The sequence below is a fragment of the Sinohyriopsis cumingii genome, chromosome 3, assembly GCF_028554795.1.
Source record: "Sinohyriopsis cumingii isolate HCF-2022 chromosome 3, ASM2855479v2, whole genome shotgun sequence".
Classification (NCBI taxonomy): Eukaryota; Metazoa; Mollusca; class Bivalvia; order Unionida; family Unionidae; genus Sinohyriopsis; species Sinohyriopsis cumingii.
The window spans coordinates 76,299,817-76,314,694 of NC_142963.1; the positions used below are offsets into that span (position 1 = coordinate 76,299,817).

At 32.8% G+C, this 14,878-nt stretch overlaps 1 protein-coding gene across 1 annotated transcript in view; it reads right to left on the reverse strand.

The window, feature by feature from the left end:
* Window positions 1–347: 347 nt before the first annotated feature.
* Window positions 348–14,878, reverse strand: part of LOC149803139 (BAI1-associated protein 3-like) — a 349,073-nt gene continuing 334,542 nt past the window's right edge. The window contains exon 30 of the mRNA XM_089953890.1: window positions 348–8,853. Within this exon, the coding sequence (XP_089810016.1) occupies window positions 8,756–8,853 (98 nt within the window). The 3' untranslated portion in view covers window positions 348–8,755. The remainder of the gene's footprint in view (window positions 8,854–14,878) is intronic.

The following is a 14,878-nucleotide window of genomic DNA, read 5'->3' on the forward strand; positions in this document are numbered from 1 at the left end:
ATCTTAACTCAGTTCGAAGGGCAAATATGTGCATTTGTATGTATTATAAATAAATATATGTACAATATGTATGCTGTATCAATGATGTACCACTTGTTATATAAAGTTTTCATTAAAAGGAAACTCTGCAAGCCTTGTTTCCTTTTAATGAAAAATTTATACATTTTGTGGTATATCATGGATGGTGTACATACTATACCGGTATATATATATATATATATATATATATATATATATATATATATATATATATATATATATATATATATATATATATACATACATACATATATATATATATATACACACACACACCCATAAAACTCTTAATTTGATAAACTGATTTAACACATTAACCCCTAGCGATGACTTAACAGGGCAGGAGGTAGTAGCCTACTGCCGAGCTCTGTAGCGTCATGGTCATGCATGATACACTAAAGTGGGTGGTATTATAGAAAGGTAGACAGATGTAGCTCTACAATGATACCAAATAATCTGGAATATCAAGTTGCACTACAAAATACAGATTAAAAAACCTCATTTTTTGGACCCGACTTTTTAAAACCCAAAATTTGCCGTTGGTCAGAATCCGATTTTGTGTCTGGATTTTAGACTTTTTGGTCTCAGATCTAAGTCAAATCGGTATGAACTGGAAACAGACAGATGAGCCTTTGCAAAATATAGGATAAGTAGGCATTTGGAATAAAGAGTGGTCTCTATACAAAAATAATGGCTCTGGTTAGCACAAAAAATAAATTACCCTTCTGCTCATGCACAATAGCCAATGAAAAACATGGTTTCTAACACAACTAGGTAGTATGTTATTGAAAGATGACCGGGGTTTTGGTGTTTTTGAGTCTATTGAGAAATAGCTTTCAAAACGTGTTTCCTACTCGATTTTCAGGTGAAAATAACAAAAAGCTCTAGGGGTTAATGTGTTAAAAGTCCCACTCTTGTGTATGTTATCAGGACCCCAAGTGGCAGAGTGGTCTAAAGCACTCTCCTTTACTGATCACTGCCATCTCCTATCTGCTGCATGGCTCAGTGAATTTGGGTATGTGAGAAAGCTTGCCATAATCTTCCTGTGGGTCAGTGGTCTTAACACAGTTTTCAAGGTTCTTCCAGTGCTTATAATAGCCATGAATAGCCTATCATGCACTCAAAAAATGTTGCTAAACCCAAAAACAGCAACTTATGCTTATATCCGGTTTTCTTTTGAATGTTTGTCACTGAATTTAGCTGTAGTTCTATTTTTCACTACATTTTTCTTGCCTATTATATTACCTATGTTGTACATATTGGTGAATAGTTTTCATCATGTTTTCTGTTGAAGACATCAAAGTATTAAATACTCAAAGTGAATCAAGGTGAAGTCCTAAAATACTATTAAATTTGTAAATAACTTAGAATAAAATTAACAGCCTTATATGTTTTCATGGTTCATGCAGAAACCTAATTCAAAGAAATGTTTTAGCATGTTAACAAAATGGCAATGGGGCTGCCATCTGAGCCACTCAATGAAAGAGAGTGATAGTAGATGAGAGCAACATAAACAAAATGTACTAAACACCCAAACTATTTCTTTCTTGCCATCTATCTCTTCAACTTGACATTTGATCCCCAAATCTCAAGGCTAAGTTCTTTATTTTATTGTGGGGGAAAGCAACCTGTATAATTGCATAGTGTGTGCAGCAGAATTAAAGTTCAGAGTATGTAGAAAACATTTTCCTTTTTGGTTCATTGACTTTGAAATGCTATTGTTAAACCCAGAAATTAATAAATTTCTTTGTACCTTCAAAACTAACATATCTGCCAGGACTGATTTAGTGATGAAAAGCACAATTCAAACTGACAAGCAGAAAGACATGTCACTCTGTCAGGTTACAGTGATCGTAACCCATGACCTTTTGACTCCATGATCAATAAGTTTGTTAGCATTACCGTGGAATGACTGCCTTAAGATATATCAAGCAGAACAAGTTATCACAAGGAAACCAATTCACTTTACTAAGTTACAGTAACATGATCGAGTTTGTTTATTGGTACAACCCAATCTTTTAAGGGCTTCTTTGTGTTCTGAAGAGCAATCTACTTGTCAAGTGGAGTGAAAATATATCCAGAACTCAAGTTACTGAATGAAAACCAAGATGTTCATGTACAGACAGACAGACAGATGTATGAACATAGTCAAATTATAGTTAGCTGGATTAAAAATATTTGCACATAAAAAGAGAATCACAATTTCAAAATTTATTCACTACGATTTGTTAATGGCTTAAGATAACTTACAAATTCAGAAATAATCTTTATCAATGCAAAATATCAATATATCTTCAAATACAAATGTAATTAGTCAGAAAAAAAATATACATTTTAAGAAAAAGTCAACAATAAATGAAAAATGAACACATCAGTAAAATGAAATAATCCTCATTCTGTTGACTCAAGAATGACATTAAAACTGGAAAGAAATCATAGAACAGTGAAAAAATAAGCAAAACCAAAAGAAAAAGAAAAAAATGCAGAAAACAAAAAACAAATAACGAAACACACTAGATACTGTGAAAAGGGATTTTGATTTTAACAAAACTTCATAAGGACACTTAACTAATTTGGAGGAAAAAAAAGGCAAATAAAAACATAAAGAAAATGAAATTTCACAAGGAAGTATTACTACACAACACAACAATGAACAATATATATTTGCAATGATCACATATATACAACTGTAGGTATCATATACTAATGTACAAGTTAGATCCAACTCCAAGCTCACTGTATGCAGATCTAGCATTCAATAATGCCCCAGTAGATCTGGATCTATGAAGTTTGGCAGGTGTAATCAGCATAACAAACAACACAGACCTTGCTTTGCTGGTGCATCATGTGATGGCAGAGTCCATTATGTCTGTAACTGGACCTGACTTCTAAGCTACTATATATGGTACCAAAACACATAATTATTAATGTAATAAATTATCAAAAGCTAGAAAAATGAAAATGAGCTAATATGAGTTCAGTATTATTTGTGGTGTACCAATTTTTGAGGTTTTCTTGAGTGAGATAGACACAAAGAAAATTAACCAAATGGATATTTGAATCCCCCTCCCCCCATTGACAACATTACAGCAACATTAATTTTATCTGAGTGTATAAAGGATTACTCAATACAACTTCACGTAATCCAAAGAAGTTAGTAAACATCAGCTAAATGTAACAGCATTGAACTTTAGCAAGAATAAAATATCAAATAGTCTGCACCTTTTCTTTTCATACATATACATGTCCTGGAACAAGAATATTCATCCAGGACATTATCCAAATTAATGTATGGATCTTGAAAGCACTGTATTTTTTTTACAGTTAGACACCATTTCATAATGAATAGATACATTAGTCATTTCATGAATAAAAAGGTTTCAGTATATATTTGTTATTTTAATGATCACAAGTAGCATTCTTTATTCCAATGACCAAATGGATCACATTTTAATTAGTAACCAAATTTCATACAAATAAATAACTGCAGCATTCTTTATTCCAATGACCAAATGGATCACATTTTAATTAGTAACCAAATTTCATACAAATAAATTACCGCCTTATTAACTGTTAAGTGTCATCAGTAAATAATTTACCTAATCAATCTAATTACAGTAGTAGTGATCAAACCTTTTTGCTCATAAGCTCCTTGATTGTAGAATCTATATATATGATGCAAAAACAAACAAAAAATATCCATGAATATGCATTTATAGCCAAGCCACAAAATTTGATACCCACAAATAATATTGGATCTCAGTACATAATGAAAGAGAACACGGTGAAGTTGAGCAAGCATGTATAACATCAGTGTACATTTACCTACTAAAATAAAGATTATTATGACTGCATTATATGTAAGCTGTTATGTCAAAAATGTGTTACATTAATCACAAAGTGCAAACTATGACCAAAAGTTTAAAACCTTTATTAAAAAATATTTACAAAGACAATAAAGATCAGATTGAGAGACAACATACTGAACCATTATCTTCACACAACTGTCAACAACAAGAGCAACCATCACGACTCACCATTGCAAATATACACTTTCTTTAAACCATCTCACCAGCCCCCCCATGTGACCTTGTAGTTGTATTCCTATCATTGATCATTACCACAAGAGTAATTCATGTATCAGGTTTGGTGAATTTCCATCCAGCACTTTTGTAAGATCTAGCTATAGCTATGGACAGATTAATGGGTGGCCAACTATAATCTAGTACATTTATTTTAGAAACCATTTTAGTTCAAGCTGCAAAACCCAAAACATTTTCACATTTTGATAAAAATATGTCAAAATCTAACATGTACCGATGCCTTCCTAATAGTGACCAATATCAAAGTTAGTTTCAATCCAGTAAGTCCTTCAAAAGTTATCATGGGGAAATATATTTTTTAAAGGATACACTTGTGGAGATGAGTAACGACATGTGTTCCTTCTACAGAATATGGTGAGGGAAAAAAATTAAAAGAATATTAGGCGTTTATAAGAAATTTAACTTATATAATTCTGATAAAATAGATCTTCTCTGCATTTTGTTATGGGTGATTTAATTTTAAAAAGTTCAATGAGGTGACAGAAGAATTGTAAACTGCATCTAGAGAATATTTATGTCCTATGAAATACTTCAACCATGTTTGATAAAAAAAGCTGAAAAAAGATTTTGCACAGGTTACTAAGGAAGCCACAAAATTGCTAAGTTACCTTGGATTTTTTTTTTTTTTAGAGTATGTCCTAAGAAACATTCCTAACAAACTGGATCAAAACTGGTGCATCCAGTTTAGAGAACAAGTCAAAAATTGGTTTTCCAAATGGTTGCAATGGATGACACACTATCTGGGGTGTCAACATTGAAAATATTTAGACAGTGCATGTCCTAAAAATCAATCCTCTTGCAAATGATGAAAATCAGTTAAAGAAGAAGGGGGAAAATAGGCTTTCCTTCCCCGTGGTTGCTAAGGAAACCACACTGTGGATAAGGAAGCCACTCTGAATATAATTTTTATTTTATGTCCTGGCAAGTTTTGATCAAACATACTGAGCTCCCCACTCCCCCATCACAACTTTGGTGCAGTAACTTTATGCCAAGTCAGATCTGAATAGTCCAAAAGTGCTTAAGAAGGCAAAAATAGCAAATATGGATGGACAGATGACATACCATGTCATATGCTCACAAAGTCTTTGGCCAGGTGAGCTCACCATTTTAACACTTACAATATGCATGATTACACAATTGTCTGAATGAAAGGGTATCTGAATGTATAAAGGTGGATGCTGTTCCTGAAAATCGTCAGTATATATTCATAACCATCCCACTTTAATAAAAGGTGTTTTGAAAGAAATGTCTGTGACTCTGGCATTTTATCATTTCAATGCAAAAACTGCAACCTTGACATGCATTAAGTGTGCCTGTTCTGTTGATATTATTAACAAGTATGTCAATTGTGATGATGAAGATAAAATGTTCCCAACATATCCAATTTTATACGTCAGGGGTTGGTAAGCAATCACAAAAACATCCCAATACCAACTACAACACACATTCCATCTCTTCTGGATCAAAGATTTTACAAATACTTTTCATGACAAAATAACAACCATTATATCCAAATACGCAATGAATACTGAATTACCTTGAAATTGTAGTTCACACAACATTACCTGTAAAAGCATATTTGAAAAGGGTACAACATATCAAGAACAAACATATGCATTTAGTGAATAATACTTTTCTGCAAGCAATTTCCAAGATCTCTGTCCACAGTGTTTGTGCATCACGCACTCAATACTCTATGTAAGCAGTAATTCAATATTTCAAAGTCATAATGTTTGATATGTTGTCATTTTCAAACAACAAATGAAAGAAACTACACATAGCTAAAGTTTCAATGTATACATGTATAGATGCAACTTACATCTTAAACCTTTACTAAATGACCTAGATATATATGAACAAAACGATGGTTCTGCAAACCTGCACTCCTTGGTACATTGTACCACTCCTACCCACATCTCACCTGACAAAATATGCTAATGCAGCTGCCAGAAAAGTGATGATACCATCTATTCTCACTTATAAGTCAAATCCAATTGCAAACAACATAGATCTCGATAGGCCATTTTATAATGTGCCAGCAGATATGCCTGTGGAGTTTGCAGACTGAACTCAACTTGTAAGCAAGTACAGACAATGTCTTGTAATCTGTATAACACTGCTTGACAAAAGATGGAAATGTGAATTATCTACTTTGTTTTTACTTATACCATTTTATGTCAATTTCATGGTTGATCAAAACCATAAATTTAAAGATGTAATGAATAGTTAGGCTTCTAAGAAAACAACAAAGCAACTTCCACAATCCAAGAACTTTTTTAAAAGTACCTGTGAAAATGGAAATTATCTGCAAAACCCAAAAAAATGAATAGCCAATAAAATAAGTGTGTACATGTGATTCCAATGGTTGTAGGACATATGCATCTTAAAGCCTTTCTACTGCACATACCATTTTATAGCTGAAATCTATCACTTTTGAAAATCCAAAGATTAAATAATTTTATTATGTATATTTAATTTAATTGCTTGTTTGTTAGCTTTAAAAAAATATTTCATTACATGCTAATCTAATGTAACATTGTAGGCTGGACTTGGCCTTGTCCAAAATTGAGTTCATTAGGGCTTGACTTGATTGACTTTTAAAACTCTTTTTATTTCATGTCAATAACTAATACATAGCTAAATTATTCTCTATGTTTATGGACTTAATATAAGGATTTTTCTTAATAAAAGAAATAAATATGTTGATTTGGGTCAGGGTTTTGGACTTTCCTAAGTTAATTAGACACGTTATGGCTTTGATTCTGTAAATATCAGAATCATTCTAGAATGTTATTTTCCATTAGGTAATGTTTTTGTTTAGAAAATGCTAATTGGGACCTGATGTCAAGTAGAGAACTATATAATTTTGTAAAGTGAGGACTTGGTCATTCATGCTTTAACATCCAGCACCTTTAAGCTGTATTACATGTTGTGTCCAGGAATTTGGGGCTGGAATCTTTTGTTGTTTGAATTATTGAACTAAAATGATTATTTTCTCTGGAAATACAAAGGTACTCTGATAAAATTCATGGCTGGATAAAGACATTCACTGCATTATTTATACTGAATTCAAACCTGGAATTATATTTTTGTGATTCAGCAAAAAAAAACCCCGTTGACACATCAACACTTTAGTAGCTACTACAGACATGTCATTGACTTCAGTTTTGGGATTTTTTTCCTGGACTTTTACTGAATTTTATTCAGGACATTAAATTACTAGGACTTGTGTCTGTAATTCTTGGATTATTTTGGGATTTAATTTGCAATACCGTACGTTCTTTTTTCTCATTTTCACTTTGTATTCTAGTGAAATAAATTATATATTAAATTTACAAAGCTTGTTATCTTTCACTATTTGCTGTTAACTTATTTTAAGAGCATATATAAACTCATAACAATAAAAAAAAAAGGTATTGTAACATGTTTTATCCACACATTACAGAAACCAGTCACAACCAGTCTCCAGCATTTCACAAGTGCAATGACCAATGCAATCATGGATGCTGAGTATCCAATTAAGAATTGCTACACAACAGTAACACATACACAACAAGATGTACATCAATTGATTACCTCATTGCTGTAATTTGTAAACTTAGGACAAAAGGTGGGATATTTATTGAGGTGCTGTAAGTAATTAAGGGATCAATGGTGGATTGTAAGTTTTTAATTAAATCTGGTCTGACCTTGGTAGTAGTGAGCTAAAACCGACAGACTGACCATGATTTCAACAGAAACACTTGCACAAGTATATTGATTTTTTGCCATGTTTCAATTGTTTTGCAAGATGCTTTAGAGGAATGGTAAAGGAAATCTTGTCATTTTTTTAAAATGACGGTTCATGCAAAAATGCCAGATCAATAGTAAGGTGCTGAGTCTACCTCATGTGTTTTCATGCAAAGTGATTTTAAGATAGTATATGGGGAAGAAATAGTATCACCAGACCTATTCAGACTGACCACTGCACTGGGAAAATCTGGACCAGAAAACTACTAAGTATTTGTTAAGTGAGAATCTTAATAATCACAATGAATGTCATCCATGGACACCAGGCAGTAAACTTATGAAAGAAATAAAAAAATGGGATTACGAGATATGCAAGTAATTATTTTTCATTTAACTGACAATACCCCGGCTCATATTAAATAATGCCTTCAGAATCTGATTAATGTTCAAAATTTGCTGTTTTAGTATAATAATAATAATAGCCCAAAATGCACTTGTTTTGTTTCAAATCACCAAAAACAATTTTTTTTTGTATCCTGCTAAGAAATTTTACTGATCCAAATGTTAAAATCTAATGATACGATGTCCTGATTCAGTCTCATGTATGCAAATATTTTCACGGGCAATATACAGCCAACATATTTAAACTGGCATAATTAAAATACAAGGAAATTATGAAAATACTAATAATATATGCAATTTCGGTGTACATTACTGTCTGTAGTCTGTTGCAATCATCAGTAACACGACCACTGAGTATGCTGTCTCTTTGCAGGAAATAATAAATGGAAACAGAATAGCTTTATGCTTCTTTGTTCTTCATCCATCATTTATACGACTGCGTTATTTCATTCGATGTCCTAATCTGTAAAAATGGTGCAGAATCACAACACTTGTTCCTCCACTTTACTCCTCTTCTTCACAAACTCCTGGGCATCTTTATCCCCAACCCTTGAGGAAAGGACATCTAAAGCTCCAAACTCTGAAAATGTGACAAAACTTGTTTACCATATGAGGCACAATATATATATATACACACCTAAAAAGCATATATACTCCACTCTTTTTGGTTAAACTCGCATGAAAAAATCTATTACTGCATGCATGCTTCTTGATTCAGCAAGTTTTAGGGATAGAGGTGGCTGCTGGAATATGACTTGAATGTCACACTTTTTTTGCAACCTACCACAAAGCATTCATGTTCTCTTACTAACAGTTAACTTGGGAGGTTCAACTCAGACCCAAAAATGGGAATTCACATATTTTATCAACTGGAACATGTACATATCCTTCCATCAATGACTGGAAAAACTTTATGGAAATGGGAGCTAAATTTCCATACCAATGGACATGCTGAGCATGTCAACCTGGGTAGGTTACTCAAACCTGCAGCCACTGAATTACAAGTCTGATGCTTAATCATGTGATTGTGTCTCCCCTGTTTCAGTGAACACAAATAAAGTGGGAAAGAAAATTAACCTCAGAGTGTACAGCTTACAACATTGCTTAGACAGCTAACTGTTCTAGTTACATTCACACAATATTATATTATTATGACTATTATATTATTCATGACTATTATGGTATTATTTATGTAATAATAATAATAATAATAATAATGCTTTATTTATAGAGAGGGATTCATTAGTCAAGGACTATCCTCCCTTGAGGCCCTGACTATTATGATATTATTCATGACTATTATATTATTCATGACTACCGTATTTCATGCATTTTTTCGTACCATTTAATTTTCTGTACACAATCCAGGTATCAAAATAATAATTATTTAAATGTATCATAAATTTTCGTACATATCACTTTGTATTGGGTGAAAAAATCCATTAAATTGATGGACATACAATTTCTGCTAAGATTTGTTTGCAAAAAAGATCAAAAATAGCGTATTGCTATTTTGTTTTTATGAAAATTAATATATATATATATATATATATATATATATATATATATATATATATATATATATATATATATATATATATATATATATATTCTGACAAGTCTAATCATGCAAAAGAAGCTGAAAATGTGTCACAAGATTCTGTTCAAAACGCTTATCAGATATTAGCTTTAATTTCAGACTGCTTACTATACCAACTCTCCTGGCCGTGACTGAACCCCCCCAGCAAAAAATCCTGTGGGTGCCAATGTGCATAAGCTATCCTATTGTCATTACAATATCTACTGGTGTTTATTAACAAATGGACAAAGGACTTCACAGGCCATACCTTTAAATATTTTCATAATTAGTTCTCCTTATTAAGTCCATCACTGTAACCAAACACCACGTGCAATTTAAAATAAGTTTGGAAGACCTTCGATGTTTTCTTATCCAACAAAAATTACATCTCAGGACATGCTAAAGTGAAGACCACAGACCATTGGTCAACTAGTCTTTATAGTTTCATTATAGTCATACAAACATTAAATAAAAAAACCTTGCCATTTTCTATCGTAAATATGAAAGTCACAGACTCTGTTAAATCGATTCTTATATATACATATACTATCTTTTAAGTACTTGTTCTGTTCTGACTTGGATATAATTAGCGCAAATCTGTTCTACGATATACCCCACTATTATCTTTATTGGTGAGTTCAAATAACAAGTAATGCATATGATTGCTTGTCCTTATAACTTCTGCTGTATGGACAATGGCTTCAATAGCAAATTGACAGATTTTCATTTCCATAAAGAGAGCCTCATTTCCCTACTGGCAGCCTTGCTGATTGACCTCTTCTGTCAATTCTTGTCCTCTATCTGGTTTCAACTGGAATAAGCCAAGGTGCTAAGCATGTTTAATTATCATGTAAATAACACTGCATAACCATGTGGTTGTTGTGACAATGTAAATCATAATATAAAAAAATGAATTGTTGATATAGCAGTGTTTACTGACAATGGAATATAGAAGCGTCATTATACATTAGGATTATCACCATCATAATAGTCATGAATAATATAATAGTCATGATATTATTCATGACTATTGATATTATTCGTGAAATTTATTAATGTTTTTAGCACACTGTGCTAGTATTATGTTGAATACAGTGTCATGGTAGGTTTATTTGCTATGTTTAACAAAGTACACCCCTTCCTCAATAACTTGTGAATATTGGGGTCCAAAAAGACAGACCCAAGCAAGGTCCCAAGTTACCTAGTGTCCTCTGAAAACTTAAGGGATGCTTATTGACAGTGATAGGGGGTTTAGTGGCTGAATTAAACTTGCTTAATATTCACATTTACAAAAAATGGAAATAAATAGCTTCTTTTATATCTCTATATATTATGAAGTATCACACACCTAGAACAGACATTTTTTTTATTGTCTCATGGCCAACAAGAGAGTATGTGATGCTTCTGTGCATAAATGTATTTGAACGGTTACATCAATCCTTGCATATTTATGGAATGAATCAAAATCTTAACAACTATAATGTTTACATAATTTACACAGTGGACGATAACTATTGGTCATAGGTTTCTTCATGGATATGTGATTGCATGTTGGGACCAAATTACCTCTGGGATGTTCTGCCGTTATTTTCACAGTAACAGAGTAATATATGCCTGGATAAGGCAATTGTTGATGTACATGTAACTCCATGTTACCTCCCCCTCCCCTTCAGGCTTATGTGTGTATGTGTGTATCTGATTGTGAAGTGCAGCTAACAGGGATCAATTCTTCTAGGATACATGTGATAACATGACATGCCTTGATAAAAATAAAATTTCCAGTAATCCTCAAACCCAAACCCACAACCACCACTTCACTATATGCTCATAACATGTATAGAAAGTAAACAGTGCTGACTGGAGTACATGTAAAACTAACCTTTGTGCCATTTAAATAGATCAGTTAAAAGGCAAAGAGGTCAGGTATAAGCCATCACCATTTTATATATTACTCAATTGGTTGACAATAGCTAGGGTGATGTTTAAGTGCTTTGAAGACTTCAGTGGGGAAGCCCATTGTGCTAATTTACAAAGATAAAGTTCACAAAGTTTAACAACCTAATTCATTTCAGGTTATAGGTCAATCAAAAAGATGCTAAATGCATTACCGTATTTTCCGGCGTATAAGTCGATACTTTTTGACTTGAAAGTTCGGTCTTCGTCTTATACTCCGAATCGACTTATATATGGATTGTGTCATTGAAATTGCATCGACTTATATATGGATTACAGTATCCGGTATGCTATTGACATTGATCTATAATCAGCATAATCGAAAACAGGTCACATAGAAGTACAAATTCATGTTAAATTACTATGTCAATAAATTGTCATAAACTAATATGACTGCGTTTATATTTGTAAGTTTTGTCATTATTTATTTTGCATTCTGCATGTTTTTTCTTATTTCTCAAACATAAAATAAAAGAAAACAATTTACCGTACCGGTAAAAACTTCACCGGGCCGCATAGCACACTTACGGTCTATACTCTATAGTGTACTGTACTAATTCAAAGCATATTGTTTGTTCCTAAAAAAAAGATATGAAATAACTGGTCCATTAATATTTGATTTTCCAGTATAATGTTGGACACACGTGAGCAGTTACCAGCATAGCTTTTTAATCCTCACGTATTACAAGCCTACTATATTCCATTATCAATAAACACCTCTAAATCAACAATTCATTCTTGTTTTAATTACGATGTACATTGTCACAACAACCACATGGCTATGCAGTGTTATTTACATGGTAATTAAACGTGCTTAGCGCTTTGGCTATAATTGAAACCAGACTGAGGGCAAGAATCGACAGAATAGGTCAAATCAGCGAGGCTGCCAGTAGGGAAATGAGGCTTTTTTTAGGGAATTGAAAATCTGTCAACATTTTATTGAAGTCATTGTCCATACAAAATTTGTTATAAGGACAAGAGATCATACCCATTACTTTGTATTCGAACTCGCCGATAAAGATAATAGTGGGGTATAGCATTGAATAGATTAGTAATAAAATGTTAATTATATCCAAGTCCAAACAGAACAAACACTTAAAAAATAGTATATGTATGTATGTATGTATGTATGTATGTATATATATATATATATATATATATATATATATATATACGAATCGATTTAACGGAGTCCGTGACTTTCAAACTTATGATAGAAAACGACAAGTTTGTATAAGTTACGTTCGTAACTACAGGTAATAAAATGAACTACAACATGGATGTGCTTTCAATTATAATAAGACAAGCATGGACTGTTTATTCAGCTGTGTCAATTGATAACAAAATATAGCAGTTCAGAAGTAAAATCACAAGCATGTTAGCATCGGTAATGCAATTTCACGATTGCCGGTAATATGGAATATCATACAACGATACCATCAATATTCATGCAACCGGAAGTTACTACCGGTAGTATAAAATACAAAGCCAAGTTATTGACCTGGTCTCGTCTTATACTCCGAATCGACTTATATACGGACGAAGGATGGAAAATTTACAAAATTGGTCAATTCGACTTATACTCCGCATCGACTTATACACTGGAAAATACGGTACTGAAGAACAAAATTTATTATAACACTGCCTTGAATGAGAATGTCTAAGCCATCTGTAGTAAAGTTAATGGCAAGTTTGTGAACTGTTGCATCATTTCTTTGAAGTTGAAGTTTACTCCATATATAAAATACAAAGTATGATTATTTCAGTTGTCAGAATAGTGTTCAAGTGTGATTAATCTTTTAAGGCAATTTAGGAAGTAATAAGCAATCATTTTCTAAAGGCTTGTATGAAAATTTAGTGTATTCTCTATTCGATGATTTCAGTGTATTTGAGCACATGCACTGCCCCCCCCCCTCCACAATGGGACCTCAAAACACTTTATGGTAGCTCTAAAGATTTAATATATTTTGGCCAAAAGTTATTTATTTATTGCTTGTCTGAACCATTTTTTTGCTTAGTGCAGAAAACGAATAAAAACATTGTAATATATCTGTAGATAGAAGAATTTCCAATCAACTTAGTGTTCTTCATTTTGATTCAATGCATTTGTACACATAATTGTTAGTCAACTCCTTAAATGCCAGATGTAAATATGAGACAAACATCTGTTATCCAGCTTCCGCCACCAAAAACTATGTATGGTGTAAGCATGGCAAGACTGTCTTTTGTTTATATCTGGCTTCTTTAAAACTGTATACATTTTAATTTAAACATAAAATCTTGTCAAGAAGTTGAGAACTCAGTTTCTCTATTGATACATTCTTTTTTCTACATGTGAAGTGGCAAATTTTATGTCGATCTAACAAGAATACATTAGCTGAGACCAGACAACCATTAATTAGATTTATGGAGACAAGCGCGTATCATATCGCCATACTACCGTGTACGGTAATGTCCTTTAGAGGGAGAATTCTGTTCCTAATTAAACATTTGTTTATACAGCAGCCAGGCGGATAATTTAGGACAAGGAAAACTTCATTTTCATGGTAAAGTTGTCACAATTGAGAGAATGCAGAAACTCTGTTACTCAAACTACCAGGGTCAAGTTGACCCTGACTTTGACGCCTCTGGAAAAAGGCGGCAGAGATATTTGATTCTGATTGGTACGTTAGATGAGAGGGCATGTTCCAACACAAAATTTCATAGGTTTTAATATCGCCCACATCAAATTTTAATCAGTCTAAGCTTTTCCTGCAAGAGGAGACCCAAAAAGTAGGACTCCGGAAATTTGCAAGAAATTTCCGTAAAACAACTGGTGTCCAAAAAGGGGGACGATTGTCGAAAGGAACCGACGAACTAATTTACCGATTAGAGGGAGAAAACGTTGACAGCAAAGGGAGAAAATAGCTCCAGAGACGTATAGAATGAATGAGGGATGTTATTCTGAGACCTATACGGAGAAGCATAGAGAAGAGTGCAGTGAGACATATAATCCTGTGACGCAACCCTGCTACGTATTAATCTCTGAAGAAGTATTTTGAGAGTGTCCTGAGACGGGTGGTAGAAAGTATCA